At 48.5% G+C, this 16,071-nt stretch overlaps 1 protein-coding gene across 3 annotated transcripts in view; it reads right to left on the bottom strand.

The window, feature by feature from the left end:
* CACNA2D3 (calcium voltage-gated channel auxiliary subunit alpha2delta 3) overlaps positions 1-16,071 on the bottom strand; it is a 2,334,275-nt gene that overhangs the window by 1,571,900 nt on the left and 746,304 nt on the right. For all 3 annotated transcript variants that reach the window (XM_085624637.1, XM_085624639.1, XM_085624638.1), the window contains exon 4: positions 7,851-7,910. In XM_085624637.1, the coding sequence (XP_085480763.1) occupies positions 7,851-7,910 (60 nt within the window). The remainder of the gene's footprint in view (positions 1-7,850; positions 7,911-16,071) is intronic.

Below are 16,071 nucleotides of genomic sequence, written 5' to 3'. Positions count from 1 at the left end.
TTATGTTTTAAATCACATGTTCTATATTTATTCCAGATATCAGACAGGCAACCAGAGAATGACTTTCATAACAAAATGCAACCGACCAAAAATGCAAAAGCCAGTTGCAACCAGCAGTTTAGTTCAATGTCGCCCTGCTTTAAGTCCTCATTGGAATTTCACCTTATCCAGCACTTTGATAGCATCCATGTTGTGGCACAAGGTGAATATGAATAACCAACCTCTGAATTCGTTCAAATTAAATTGTTGTAGTGCCATGAATTAACATATTCCCTCACTTTGCTGGTGTGCTGGAGTGAAATAGCACTTTAACTCAAGGCATACTTTCCTATGCAAGTAGTGGTGTAGAAGATGTAGGATTTTCTTTGTAGATCCCACAACCTTGAATGTGATCAGTGATGCACTTTCCATTCTACTAGGATGGGAACATCTTAGTCATGTCTAACACATCTGCAATAGAAACAGCTGGCCTCATTTACGAGGCTCCTAGCAGCACTTGTGCGCAGCCGGAGAGTCACTTTTTTGACGCTCCAGGGGCGCAATGTGCCACAGCATATTTACAAGGCCAAGCAAAGCCACTTTGTGTGGCCTTTCCTGGCCTTGTAAATATGTGCCCCTTTCACGCAGAACACTGGATGAAAGGGGTGGTCCAAGGGTTTTGCTGTGGGTGTTGCCACGCAGCACCCATGGAATCTGAAGCATTCCCAGATTTACGAGGAATGGTAAACCTGGGAATGTGTCAGATTCTAACGGCACACCAGGGGTGGTGTTAAGGAGGATCAATGAGGAGAAATATCCTTCTTTCTCCTTATTTCTCCTCATGTTTTCCTCTTATATGTGTGCTGCATTCTACAGCACACATAGAAAGAGGAAAACATCTCTTGTGATTGTTTTGTGCAGGACGGTGTCCCTTCTGCACAAAAACAATCACCCCTAAAACACAGACACCCTTGCACCATGGCGGAAGGGTGCCTGCATTGGGGCATGGCAGCCCATTGTGTGCCAATGCTGGGGAAAAGGAAAGGAATGCACGGTATCTGAAAGATACAGCACACTCCTGCTCTTTTCGTTTGACGCACGGCAGCACAGTAATCCTTGCGGCTCTGCCCTGCACCAAAACCTCGTAAATGAGGCCAAGAAAGAAGTGTTCAGCATGTTATTATAGTGGATTTGAATTTGTCTAAACAAGTTGAGGGAGAGGATGAAAACTAGTCTGTTTATGTTCATTTCTCCTATTTCCATATTATGCCTAGGATTTGGTGCTTTTTATCAGTACTGAATGCTGATGACATGCTCAGTAACCTCTGGATGACAAGGCATACCTCCTCATTCCCCACCCTTTTGATAGAATGCAGTTCCTTCTCTTATTCAAGAGAGGTGTTTAACCCTCTAATCTTTTATTATATTATACTATATTATATTATATTATCAAGCCCATTTTCTGCCGCTAAAGTGTCGATAATGTTAACGCCGTGCTTGATAATATGCCCCATACTTCTTAATCACTGAGGTGTATATGTTTGTATTTTCAAGGGACCAATGCAGCCCTCCTAGCTCCAAGAGGCTGCCCCTCTGACTCACCACATGGATTCCTTTACAAGTACAAGGAGAATAAGAACACAGGTCAGAGGATCTATTTCAACAAGAGTCTCCTACATATTTAGAAATTCAGAGGAAGCATCATGTCAGCTTTTAAGAGTTCATCACTAACTATTATAGACAGTTGGTGGGGTGATTCCCATATAAGTGGCTTAGTTTAGGGTAAGGGACTCCTACCTTTTCTGTAAAAAGAGCTAATTATGTTAAATGAAAAGCAGCACAAGCTACTAATATTATTCGAGTTGGCTTAGTGACCATATCAGGCAAGATTACATTAGTGGCAGCCATATGCAAGATTATGGCAGTGGGCACCTCAGTGCATCTGGCACAATATCCAACAGTAATGAAAATGCTTTGTCTATGTGGACCATCTCTGCATGGGTAATACATGAAAAAGGCCCCTGGCCACAAGTTTATATTAAAAACCTTAGCTGAAGGCCCCTGGTACCAAGTTAATATCAGTCATAAGTCTCCCCAACGCAGATTGATTTATCACTAAAGATCCAGCTTTAAATATATTTCAAAAATTTAACCATTTTCTCCAAACATCACATTATGCGTTTTGAAAATACACAAATTTGCATCTGAAATAATCACTTATTTAGCTATGCAAACATTAATTCAACCAGGCAACAGCTCCTTATTTAGTAGGCTGGGCTGCACACATGAGAACTACTTACAAATCAATCAATCAATCAATCAATCAATCAAACAATTTATAAGGCGCGCTACTCACCCGCTAGGGTCTCAAGGCGCTGGGGGGGAGGGGTCCGTTACTGCTCAAAAAGCCAGGTCTTGAGTTGCTTCCTGAAGGAGAGATGGTCCTGGGTCAGCCGTAGGTGGATGGGGAGGGAGTTCCATGTCTTGGCCGCCAGGTAGGAGAAGGATCTTCCTCCGGCGGTGGCTCTGCGAATGCGTGGAACGGTGGCGAGGGCGAGACTGGCCGATCGCAGCTGGCGGGTGGGCGTGTAGAAAGTGAGGCGGTTGTTGAGGTACTTGGGGCCCAGTTCGTGGAGAGCCTTGTGTGCGTGGGTGAGGAGTCTGAACGTGATCCTCTTGCTGACGGGGAGCCAGTGCAGGTCTCTCAGGTGGGCGGAGATGTGGTTGTGGCGGGGGATGTCCAGGATGAGTCGTGCGCGGCGTTCTGTTTGCGCTGGAGTCTTTTCTGTCGTTTGGCTGTGGATCCCGCGTAGAGGGTGTTCCCGTAGTACAGTCGGCTGGTGACGAGTGCCTGGGTGACCGTCTTCCTGGTTTCGGTGGGGATCCATCGAAAGATCTTTCGGAGCATGCGCAGGGTGTTGAAACAGGATGACGAGACGGCGTTGACTTGTTTGATCATCGAGAGGGAGGAGTCCAGGATGAAGCCCAGGTTTCGTGCGTGGTCCGTTGGCTTGGGGGTGGTGCCGAGGGCAGGGGGCCACCAGGAGTTGTCCCAGGCGGAGGGGGATGATCCCAGGATGAGGACTTCCGTCTTGTCTGAGTTCAATTTCAGGCAGCTGTTCTCCATCCACTCGGCGACCTCTTTCATTCCTTCGTGTAGGCTGGCTCTGGCGGTGGCGGGGTCGTTGGTGAGGGAGAGGATCAGCTGGGTGTCATCGGCGTAGGAAATGATGTTAAGGTTGTGTTGGCGTGCGATGGCCACGAGGGGGCTCATGTAGACATTGAAGAGGGTGGGGCTGAGCGAGGATTCTTGAGGTACGCCGCAGATGACTTCGGTGGCTGTGGAACGGAACGGGGGAGGCGGACTCTCTGGGTTCTTCTGGCGAGGAACGAGATGATCCACTCCAGTGCCTTCTCTTGGATTCCGGTGTTGCTGAGGCACTGTATTAGTGTGCGGTGGCAAACTGTGTCGAACGCTGCTGAGAGGTCCAGGAGGATGAGGGCAGCTGTTTCCCCGTTGTCGAGCAGGGATCTGATGTCGTCGGTGGCTGCGTCGGGGTCGAGGGATCCGTTCGTCTCGAGGAAGGCAGCGAGCTGTTTGTTGACGGTCTTCTCGATGACTTTGGCAGGAAAAGGGAGGAGCGAGATGGGGCGGAAGTTCTTGAGGTCAGTGGGGTCCGCTGTCGGTTTCTTCAGGAGGGCGCTGAGCTCGGCATGCTTCCAGCTCTCCGGGAAGGTGGCGGTGGTGAAGGAGATGTTGATGATGTCCCGGAGTTGGGGTGCGATGATGGAGTTGGCCTTGTTGAAGACGTGGTGGGGCAGGGGTCGGCAGGGGATCCGGAGTGGATGGTGTTCATCGTGCGGGTGGTGTCTTCGGTGCTGACCGGGGTCCAGTTGCAGAGGGTGGTGGTGGGGGGCGTTGGTTCGGTGGTTGGGTGCGTGGTCTGTGCGCCGAAGCTGTTGTGTATGTCAGCGATCTTGCGTGGAAGAATGAGGCGAGTGAGTCGCAGAGGTCTTGTGAGGGTGTGATGTTGTTGTTTCCGGCGCTGGGGTTGGAGAGCTCTTTGACGATGCTGAAGAGTTCCTTGCTGTTGTGGGTGTTGTTGTCCAGTCGTTCTTTGAATGTCGTTCTTTTGGTGGTGCGGATCAGCTGGTGGTGTATGCGGGTGGCATTCTTGAGGGCTGTCATGTTTTCTGTAGTCTGGTTGTGGCGCCAGGCTTTTTCGAGGGTGCGGCAGTTTTTCTTGGATGTTTTGAGTTCGTTGGTGAACCACAAGGCTTTCTTGCTGCCGGGTCTGCTGGGTGGGTTCTTCAGAGATGCGAGGTCGTCGGCGCAGTTGGTGAGCCACTGTGTGAAGTTGCGGGCAGCTTCGTTGGGGTCTGTTGCGCTAGCGGGAGGGTTCTGGCTGAGGGAGGTGGTGAGTTGGTCGGCGGTGATCTTGTTCCAGCTCCTGCGGGGAGCCTGTTACGGGTGGTGGTGGGTCGTGGTTCTCCTGAAGTTGAAGTGGACGCAGCTGTGATCAGTCCAATGAAGTTCGGTGGAGTGGCTGAAGGAGATGTGCTTGCTGGAGGAGAAGACGGGGTCAAGCGTGTGGCCGGCGTAGTTGGTGGGGGTGTTCACCAGTTGCTTGAGTCTGAGATTGGCGAGGTTGTCCAGCAGGGTGGTGGTGTTGCTGTCATTGTTGTTCTCCAAGTGAAAGTTGAGGTCCCCTAGGAGGATGTAGTCAGAGGAGGTGAGGGCGTGCGGGCTGATGAAGTCTGCGATGGCTTCGCAGAATTGTGTGCGTGGTCCCGGGGGTCTGTAGATGAGAGTGCCTCTGAGGGTGGTCTTGGGGTCGGTGTGTATCTGGAAGTGAAGGTGCTCGGCGGCGGTGAGGGTGTCGTCGGAGTTGGTCATGATGCGGATGGTGTTCCTGTGGATGATGGCGATGCCTCCTCCAGTCTGGTTGGCGCGATCCCTCCGGGTGATCTTGTATCCGTCCGGGATGGCTATGGCGATGTCGGGGGCTGAGGAGGCGTTCATCCAGGTTTCCGTGAGGAAGGCGACGTCTGGTGAAGTTGTGTCGAGCAGGTTCCAGAGTTCGACGGCGTGTCTGTGGACGGAGCGGGTGTTGAGCAGGATGCACTTGAGGTAGTTGTTGCTGGTGCCTGGACTTTCAGGTGCGGTGCAGGTCTAGAGGCAGGTGAAATTGCAGGCTTGGCAGGTCAAGGGTCCGTGGGTGCGTTTCGGGGTGGCTCGGTAGCAGGCGGGGTTCCGGCCGGGTTTGAGTGCGTTGAGGGTGGCGGCATCGTAAGTCCGTCGTGTGGGCTGGCATCGTCGGGGGCCAGGGGTCCTGGCACTGGGCGCGGATGGGCGCAGATGGGCTTGCCTCCGGCGCGACTGCGGCCGCGCAGCGGCCTGCATTAAGAAGGGTGGAGGGAGGGAGGATCAGCAGCTGGGAGGCGGGTGGCGAATGGGAGAGGATGGGGGCGGGGCCGCAGGGGAGGCAGCGGCGGGAAAGGAGAATGGGGGGCGGGCAGGGGGAGAAGGGCGCTGAAAAAAGACCAACAGCACTGAAGAACAGAGAGAGAGAGAGAAAAAACAGGCAGGCTAAAGGCAGAAAAACTTACGAAAAATGAAACGAGCAAAGGCAAAATACAATTAGGAGGAAACAGACAGGCAGGCTAAAGGCAGAAAAGCTTACGAAAAATGAAACGAGCAGAGGCAAAGGCAGAATACAATTAGGAGGAAACAGACAGGCAGGCTAAAGGCAGAAAAGCTTACGAAAAATGAAACGAGCAAAGGCAAAGGCAGAATACAATTAAGGGCAGCAGACAAGCAGGAGGAGGGAAATCGGGAGAGAGAAAGACGGACAGAGGAAGAGGTCAGACTTGATACTTACCGCCCACCACTGGGCCACCAGGGATGAGGTGCAGGCGGGAGCCTGCGGGTGGAGGAGGGCCTCGAACTTCCAACAGCAGCAGCGGCGAGGGCAGCAGGCAGAGCACCAGCAGGGAACGCTGGTGCGGTGGGGGAGCGGACCTGGCCTGAGAACAGGTCAAGGTTCGCACCCTCGCCGCGCAGTGGCCTGCAATAAGAAGGGTGGAGGGAGGGAGGAGCAGCAGCTGGGAGGCGGGTGGCGAATGGGAGAGGATGGGGGCGGGGCCGCAGGGGAGGCAGCGGCGGGAAAGGAGTTATTGGGGCCTGTGTTACGCCAATAGGTGGAGAGCTACCAGCAGCTCACGAACTACTCCTTGGAGACGCCTAGTTTAGGGGCAGCGTGGGTTGTTTGCACATGAGGTTAGAAACAAGCATCAATACAACCCAGATGTTCTGTATATAGTGTCTGCTGCATTTATAGCAGATTCAATTCACGAAGACATTTCTAAACCCTGACGCAAACAAAACTGTTCTCCCTTGCAGAAATGTTCACATAAAACTGAACTTGGCTCGTATAGTTGCAGACGATCCTATCCCACGCATGCTGCTGCAACCGTAGGGATTTCTGGCTGCTGCTTTTCAGTTCTTCACAGCTGAGGACACCCATGCCCTGAGGCATGTGTAGCTTTGGTGTATGTGATGAACGAAGGAGTGCAGAGAAGGCAGAGATGCCACCCGAACCTACGTGCCTTTGCCTGGCTGTGGAGAGAGGGAGTGAAAGAGTCGTGTGTTGTGCCCACCTACCTGAAGAAACCGCACCCTGGCAGCTATGAGACACTAGGATACATCAAACATTTGCAGCCATGAGCCCAAAAGTGGTGTATATTCCATTTCTATTATGCACAATATGTTGCACAGCTGAGTATTCTGAATTTATAACTAGGACAAACTTTCTCCAGTAAAAGTCAAAAGCTAAATTCAAACCCAATTGTCACTGTGTCTTTATCAGGACTGTATGCCTCATTTGCATTTTAATCCAGTTTTTTGATGCGGTTTATTAAATACAAAAGGGAAGATTTACAAGCCCCTTGCGTCATTTTTGCGCCGCTGTTGTGTCACTTTTTGTGACGTAGCGGCGGCGTACAAATGCGTTTCATGTGCAACGTGATGCATCTAACAACGTGACGCATCTAGGGAGATGTGTCACGTTGTAAAGCCCTGCGTCACATTATACCTGTGTCAGGTATAATGTATGCAGGGTGGGCGTTCCCAAGCAGGAAAGCCTCTAAAAGTGACGCAGTGAAATCTACAAGATTTCACTGCACCACTTCTAGGACGCCACTGCTTCAAAACCTTACACCTGCTTGAAGCAGGCTTAAGGAGGGACGTAGCACAATAAGGATAGGTCTCCTCATGCATTGCTGGAGTTGCGTCGTGCTTGCGACACGACTCCAGCAATGCGTGACTTTGCACCAACAGATGAGTCCGAATTTCTGACGTATCTGTCTATCCTTGCGCCATTATGCACTGAATTGTAAATACGGCGCATCCATGGTGGCGCAAGGGTTTCCCAGGGTGGCGCAGGGAAAGTGGTGGATCACTACAGAGGCATCACTTTCTTGTAAATCTGCCCCAAAGAATGAAGCCTTCTCCTTGGGAGAAGAGAAAAATTCTATCTTGAAAAAGCGTGTTTATATTTTTTTTATTTACAGTTTTTGTCTTGTCTTATTGGGTAAAGAACATATGTAGTTTTAAACAAAATATATTTTCTAAATCGAATGCATGTAAATTGAATGCAGTGGGTATATTATTAAACTAATTGATGTGACACGTTATTTGTAAAGATAGCTTTTTTCAATTAAACAAGTTGACGACCGACATAATTAATTCATTTTAATTAACCTTAGGTGCATATTTTATAGAGTTTAATAAACAGTGTTCATTATTTTCAGTGATTGTTTTCCTAAACTTTGTTCAGTAACCATCTGATTCTGGATAGATGCAAGCTTACCTGTAGGTCAGCATCAAATTCATGTTTCAGGTGAGCCTCTTCCGCTGCTTCCACAAGCCGCTGGAAAAAAGAAATGAATACTATTTACAATTTGTCAGCCATTGTATTGCAGCTATAAATTAAATACACGCACTTTCAACACGCTAGTTACCGTGACTCGAAGAAAGACCATTCAGCTGCATTTAAACTATTTTTTTCTTTTCTCACATCAGGATGCACTCACATAAGTTGACGAGAACTTACCTCAGCATAGCACGCATAAACGTTAGCAAACGGGTTTTTAGGCGTGTGTGAAATTTGCATAAATTCTTCTTGCATAATTACATGAAACTTTAAAAAAACGACGCAAAATTATGCGAGATTCAAATAATTTAGCTTTATATCTGGACACAGCGCCACATTTTGTCCTAAGAAATACTGCAGAAAACATAAGCGCTGCCATCAAAAGACCTCAAATTCTGTCAGTTCATGTTATTCCTGTGCTCCAGCTAAAGGATTTTTACCTGAACTGACTTACGATTGCACAGCGTAATTTAGAGGCTTAATTTTAACCCTGGGCGTAGTTCGCGAAGTAGCACTTCGCGAAGCTACGCAAAGTGCACTTCGCACTACGCGAGCTACGCGTAGCACTTCGCGAACTGCGTAGTACCTTGTTCGCACTGTGCCAGATGACGTTTTCAATGATTGCACAGTGCGGACAAGCAACCGGCACTGTGCAATCATTGAAAATGGCATCTTGCACAGTGCGAGCTGTAGTTTTCTGCTGCTCGAGTAGATTTTTACTCGAGCGGCAGCTTTCTCAACGCGAACTGGTAGTTTCTCATCGCGAGCAGTCGCGAGCATACGCGACCACTCGAAATGAGAAACCTGACCTCCTCGCGTTGGGAATCTCGCCGGGAGGTTTATTTTCCATGCTTGTGATCGCCAACTTGATGTTGCTGATCGCGAACAAGGAAAAAGTCTAGCCGGGATGTCATTTTGCTTGCTCGCGGTCGCCAACTTGACGTTGAGGACCGCGAGCAAGCAAAAAGTGACCGCAGCACTACGCAACACTACGCTACGCTTACTAAACACCGGAATATGGATAATTGGAAGTAAGTAAACAATTAAATAAATAAAACGAATTTCGTAGCGCGCGCTGCACCGCATTTTGTGATGCAGGGCGCGCTACGAAATTCGTTTTATTTATTTAATTGTTTACTTACCTCCAATTATCTATATTCCGGTGTTTACTACCCCCCACCCTGCCCTTCCCCCGCCCCGCCTTTCCGCCCCATGGAACTCCCTCCACGGACCGCTGCTGCTCCTTTGACAGTCTACCTAGGAGAATATGTGCTACCCATCTTCAAGGCAAATATGGATAGTAGCCAGGGAGATCTGATAGGATCGGACATGGGAGTTCTCCTTGGATATGCATACTGATTATGACTGCTGATAGTTTATAGTTTATCCAGTACAGACTCGCCATCGGCCAGCATGTGTTTGGGAGATAGTGTTGTAAAGATGGCTGGGCAATCATTGAATTAGGGTGGGCAGAATTGCTTCACAAAACATTCAGTTGGAGGGTTACAAAAACTCCCAGGCTTCATGGATCTCTGGTGCCATCTTGCATTTTAGAGGGCAAAGCGTTGCTTAAGGGTTTGGGTATGGCTTTCTTTTCCAGCAAACTTTATTCAGGAACCAAGTGTTGCCGATTTTCATCTTGATTTCTTGAAAAGTATATATTTTCCATTTTTTTAAACTGATTAACATGATACTCTTACTAGTGGTTAAGTGCTGGCCTGTGCGTGAACCTAAAATCAACACAAGACAGATCTCTCTGTGGATTGTCACTCATCGATATCTGATCCAGTCGCGTTACCATCTTGCATTGTAAGTTTCATTTGTACACTCTACCTGCAGAATGCAAATAACTGAATGAGTGATTCACACCTGAAATAGACGGTTTGTGATTAAACATTTTCAGAAGGACAGCAAAACATTTGAAAGCCTGTGATGATACTGCAAAGTAACTATGTGACGAGGAGCAGTATACGCGGTGGTGCAGTGCAGCTGAAGAGCCAAGGGCATGGGGTGAGTTGGGTTGAATGTGTTGATGGTCAGATCTTTTACGCAGGTTGTGACAACGAATTGAATTGTTTGAGGGTCTGATGGTGCTGCAATGTGGGTGACTGAAGAATAAACTCTGTAGACAAATAGATTTACCCTAAAGCAAGGTTATCTTATAAAGCAAGTGTGTTATGTTTACATTTGACCTAATGATTCAACACCATCATTGACCTGTCTAGATCTTTCACTTAACAATCCAGTACAAGGCCATGACTAACAAACTGGTTGTCCTCATTTTAACCAATTACACTAAAGACTTAGATTAGAATGGGTTTTAGGTGAACAACCAGTGTTGGAACATGATGTTCCAGATGACATGGTATCACCTGGTAACCATAGGTTTGGTTGAGGACTGAAACAACCCATTGGAAATATGTCAGTTTGGGCCAATTATGACTACATATGCTGAGAAATATTATTCAGATTCAGACATTGCAATATATGTTAGCTTGTGGTGTCCTTTTCTGTGATATCACTATGCTTAGTCATGCTTATCTGTTTTAACTCCACTGCCAACCCCTCCACTTTGATGGTGGAGGATCTTTCATGGCGGCAAAACATTTTTGGAAACTTTCAGACAGCATTCAGCGCATAAAGGTTTTCACTTTTAAAAAATGACTTATCTAACAGTTTGTTTGACGAGCAGGGAAAAATGTACAATTCAAGAAATGTTTCAGTGAATGCCCTAGAACACATACATTGGGGTAATCCACCTCCACTCTCAGAACCAAACGCCCCCTCTAAGTACTCATTGACAAACTTTACTTCATTGTATTTTGGTTAGGTTTGTGTTACACAGATAACAAATGTATACTTACATGAATACATAGAGTGTTTCCTCATTTGGAAACTAAGGTCTTTTTTGATTGAACTTTGACTTTTCATTAAAAAAATAAATCTTTCAAAATTGAAAGTATATCGAAAACCTAGCCATCCTCTTTGATTTTCGTTGTGGGCAGAGGTATTGCATTAAATAAAAGGGATTCCGGGGGCAAAGATGACGCTTGGTTCTCAGCCCATGCTTGTTAAGTGGTGGTGCTGGCATGCAGCTTGTTACCCTCACAATCCTCTCTGAACGCCCTGGACCCCCAGAGGTTCGGCATGCTTTGGTGGTGTGGCGGGGCTGCTGTGGGTGAGGGGAGCCTGCTGACGTGATGCTCGGGGGTCTCTCAGCCTCACCCACGCATCGATGGGGGGGTCCTGAGAGAACCGGGGGCTCCCCTAGACAGGACATCGTCTGGGTCCCTTGGCCAGCAGACCAGGAGAGGGTGCCGGCCCCACCAGCATTGGCGGCTGTGAGGTACACGGCGGTGAAGCCCCATGGTTCTGTATACGTGGCGGTGCCTTCCATCTAACAGAACCACCCAAGTGCCATTACTGGCCCTGACATATATTCTTAGTCCCTGGCAACCACGGATGAGGCGGGGTGCCACAGACCCGACTGAGTAGGAGCTGAGTGCCCACCATCGATTCTCTGGGGAAAGGGAGTTCTCCCGGATCCCTGGTAGGTGGAATTTCTCAGCAGTGGTGGCAAGGCAGGGTTTTAAACGGCCATTGCCTGTGCTGCCGGCCCAGCACCTACTGGCTCTGGCTGTTTGTGCTGCCTGTACCTAGCTTGGGTCAGGGCAGGTTGGCTGGAGACTACATACCTTGAGCAGGGTCCTCGTGGACTTCATCACACCTCAAAGCATGTCATGGGCCACGAAAAATCCCTGGTGACCCGCGTGCATTCTTAAATTGACAAATATACAGTCCCTACGGGCAGCTACAAATGGGGCCAAGATGAAATCCAAGCTGTCCAGGCGCCAGGAGGGGGAGACACCAATGTGATACTTCAAGCGATTCAGGACTCTAGCTCAGTCATTGAATCCAAGATAGGAGAGGTGGCATAGATTTTACCCTTCTACCCCTGGATCCCCACAATACTGCAGCATGGGTTTTCAAAGTGGAGGGGTGTAGCTCTGAATTTGAAGACACGGTCTGTGAACTGAAAACTGAGATTCCCCACCTGACCTCAACATCTAAGACCCTTACAACAAGGGCAGAGGACATTGTAAATAGGAGCCTAAGAAATAACCTTTGCTTTGAAGGATTTCTCGAAGGGGTTGAAGGGTTCACACTTGCGGTGCTTTTAGGGCAGTAGATTACATCCTGGATTGACCTACCTGATTGTCGCCATGCTTTATCATTAAACGGGCTCATTGATCATTGGACCAAAATCCCCACCCTCTGGGACCCTCACCCCAGACTATGATTGCTAAGATTCTGAACTATTGGAACAGGGATACGATTTTAGCAATTTTAGCGAGGATCAAAGACCAATTTATGTCTCAAGCTGGACATGTGATGGTGTTTGCAGATTACACTAGACAGTTTCAGGCCCAATGTAAATCATATGACCAGGTCAAACAGAAACTCCGGGCCATGGCACTGCAATACATGCTCCTTTTCCCAGTATGCCAATGGGTTGTCGTGGCGGGCAAAACCCATTTTTTAATTACCCGTATGAAGCCTGGACTTGGTTGACCCCACCACCTCCCTGGTGAGGGCTGCCCCGGCCGTCACACTCACAATGATCCAGATGCCAAAGGTGGTAGATCAACGCGCAGGAAGCGCTCCCATAGAGGCAGCTTTGACCGCCGGAATGTCACGGCCATGTCAGACTCAGACCACGAAAGAACACCAGACCTACCTGTGCTGGTGGAGGATGTGGTCAGGGAGGCCCCATCCTGGGAGATGAGTGGTGGTACCTGATTTGATGGTGCTGAACGAGACTGAACTTTATTTTTTTCATTTACCTCTATACTTTTGGGCACACCAGTACCATAATATCCTTTACTGGCTACAAAGGCCTGGATACTCAGGGCGACAATTTCAGTCTCTGTTTCTTATACCATCTACCTTGCAGTGGGAATAGTTCTTGGGCAACAGATGCTTCTGTTGGGGAGAAGTGTAGGGAGGGGCAGAATTAGGGGGGAAGGGTTTTGATTAAATGGGTTTTGTTGTTTGGGTTACGGTTATCTTTGTTGGGCACTGCACATGGCAAACACACCCTGCAACTTGGTTCATTCTGGGGGTGCACTACTACCCACACTCACGTAGTGAGGCCTCCTGGTGGTCCCTGGAACTTTGAACACCTCAAACGTCTCTCCACTGGGCTTTACTCACAACATCTTGACCCACCATGAAGGCCTTCACAGCCCTGATGTGGCATGTTAATGGCCTGTTAGACCATGCTAAAAGAGCCCCGGTTCTATGATTTTTTCACAGCGTGACCCCAAATAACGATGCTGCAAGAAACACATCTCTTGGGTGCGAATTGATCCCTCTTGGCTAGATATGGCTACTCCAAAGTTGACCACGCTTGCTACATCCACGACTCTCTGTGTGTGGTGATCCTCTTTCATAACTCCTTGCCGATTGTAGTGTCCTGTATCACACATGATACCCTGGGGCGAAATGTGTTGGTAGAAGGCTCCATAGATGGTCCTCGTTTCAATCTCCTTAGCATATATATCTCCCCCACAATTGGCCACTTCCTCATTGGCATCTATAAGGGACTTGGTGCTTTCCCTCCCTCCTGGCAAGCTTATCGTGGGCAATGATTTCAACGACATCATGGGTCTCATGGATTCTCTTTGGGGCTCCGGTACAGTACCCAGAGAAGTGAGGAGCCTTGTTAGCTGGGCAGCAGACCTGGTGCTCTGCGACGCCTGCTGGGTATGGAAGCCAACGGCACATGAATACACCCAGTCATCAGCAGCCCACGGATTCCTCGCCCGCATAAAACTCTTTTTGCTTGCTGTCAGCAATTGACCTCGTATACACATGTGGCTCCCATATCCTTGTCTGGGATTATTAGACCATGCTCAAGTTACTCTACCTGTGGGGGACTCCAAGAGAAAGGGAGAGCAGCCAATGTGGCGTCTTAATGCCTGGTTCCTAACCAATCAGCAGCTAGTCCAAGTCCTGGAAACAGACCTAGAAATATGTCTTGACATCATCCAGGGTTCGGTGGAATCCTCTGGGACTCTATGGGGAGTTTGCAAGTCCAATATACATGGACATGCCCACTCCCATACCAGGGGCCTTGCTGGCAAGACACAGTCCCACATGCCACAATTGGAGTCCTCTATTCTACAGCTTGAAACCGAGGGTGAGTCGGGATTATCGGGGCCATCGCCTGTTTGTACAGCCGGCTGACCTATGCCAGCTTTGTCTAGATAAAGCATGCCCATGTTGAGAGACTTCACCCAGTAGGGTATATGAATGAGGGGACAAGTCAGGCAAACGTCTGCACTGGCTGGCCACCAAGGAGTGAGCATTGAGAGTGGTACCCAGTATTGCAGTGCCGGACGGGACACTGGCCATGTTTGGCCGGAGATAGCAGTCACATTTGTGAACTACTATAGAGCACTTTATACTGTGAGGTCACGCCCCCCACAGATGTGAAGGCAAGTCTGCTTATTGCTGACATCCCCCTACCGTCTTTGAACCCGGCCAAAAGAGAGGCCTTTGAACAACCCCTGATGGTGAAAGAGCTCGGCGGCCCCTCACTGACCTCAATCTCAGCAAAACTCCGGGCATGGATGGGTTCCCTATGTAATACTACTGTAGGTTACGTAATCTCCTCTTGCCCCCTCTCTTAGACAGGCTCCTTGAAGTGATTGAAAGGGGCCACCACCCACCGGACATCGACTTAGCTACAATTGTGGTTCTGTTGAAGTCGAGAAAGCTCCCAGACCAATGGTATTCATACCAGTCAATTTTGCTTATCAAGGCTGAAGTTAAAATATATGCTAAACTGCTGGTGCGATGTCTTACCCATGTATTGGGCCACCTTCCACCCAGACCAATGTGGCTTTTCCCCCGCAGTGACATTGGATCCTTAGGGCTCACTTTGCCCTGGCCAGATTCCAGGAATACACTGTGCCATGGCACTGATGATCTAGGATGTGGAGAAATCATTTGACTCCCTGTAATGGACTTCTCTCCAGGAGGTGCGACCAAAATAGGGCTGGGACTAAGATTCCGAGCCTACATCCGTACCCAGTATGCAGGGCCTCAGGCGCTAGTGCAAGTGAATGGTGTACTCTTCCCTTGACTTCCTATTTGCCGGGGCACCAGATACAGATGTCTCCTGTATCCTCTTCTGTTTCTCTTGCCACAGAACTCCTGACCTCATTAATACGATGCAACACCTAGTTTAGGTGTTTGACTGGGAGATGGTACTATAGCCCTATATGCTGATGACATCCTTATGTTTATGGGCAGTCCAGCGGAAACAGGACCCCCCTTCTTTCTATACTTGATGTCTTTGGGGATGTGTCAGCCTTCACAGTGAACTGGCCTAAGTTCTTGCTGATCCCTATGAAGGGAGACGAGGCTGTAGAAACTTGTCTTCCCTACCCTGCAGATCCGCTGTCTAAACATTTGGTACCTAGGGCTCCACATGATGTGGGAGCTGGAACTGGCTTGCAGCCCAAATTTATTCCACTTACCTGGGCCATCAAGGCAGACCTCAACCGATGGCCCAAACTTCCACTCAACATACTTGGTAGAGTGGCCCCATATAACATGAGTGTCCTCCCATGCCTCCTTTACATCTTCCTGAATGTCCCCTTCCTTGGCCTAACCAGTGGTTCAAAATGATTTTCAAAAGTGAAACAATACTATGGGAGAGAAACTGAATTACAAATATAAAACGTAATTTTAACCATGTGATGGTATAATGGAGCTGGGCATACATTGTGAAGGTAGAAATCGCACTTTTAATTCCAGCCTAGGGTCATCGTTAGCTATTTTCCAAGCTCATGTTTAGAAATCCTAATAAAAATGCATACAAGTATATACACAAAGAGGGATTCTTGTCAGCCCGCTTCATCCATTGGTCCACTCAAGTGTCATTCACATTTTATTTCTTTCCTAGACAGCCTATAGCATGGTGAAATGGAGAAAGCTCCTTCATCATTTGGCTATCTTGAACCGTGAATGAAAGTATTTTGCAAAAGCTGATTTGCACAGTCGCCTGAAAAACAGTGTCCCTTTTTCCTATTTTTCTTTGCACACGTAGGCTTAACACTTTTGACTTCAGCGTTTTTATTTCTCTTAC

The sequence above is a fragment of the Triturus cristatus genome, chromosome 9 (genome assembly GCF_964204655.1).
Source record: "Triturus cristatus chromosome 9, aTriCri1.1, whole genome shotgun sequence".
NCBI lineage: Eukaryota > Metazoa > Chordata > Amphibia > Caudata > Salamandridae > Triturus > Triturus cristatus.
Note: the sequence above shows the minus strand (reverse complement) of the source record. Positions and strands in the feature narration are given on the sequence as shown.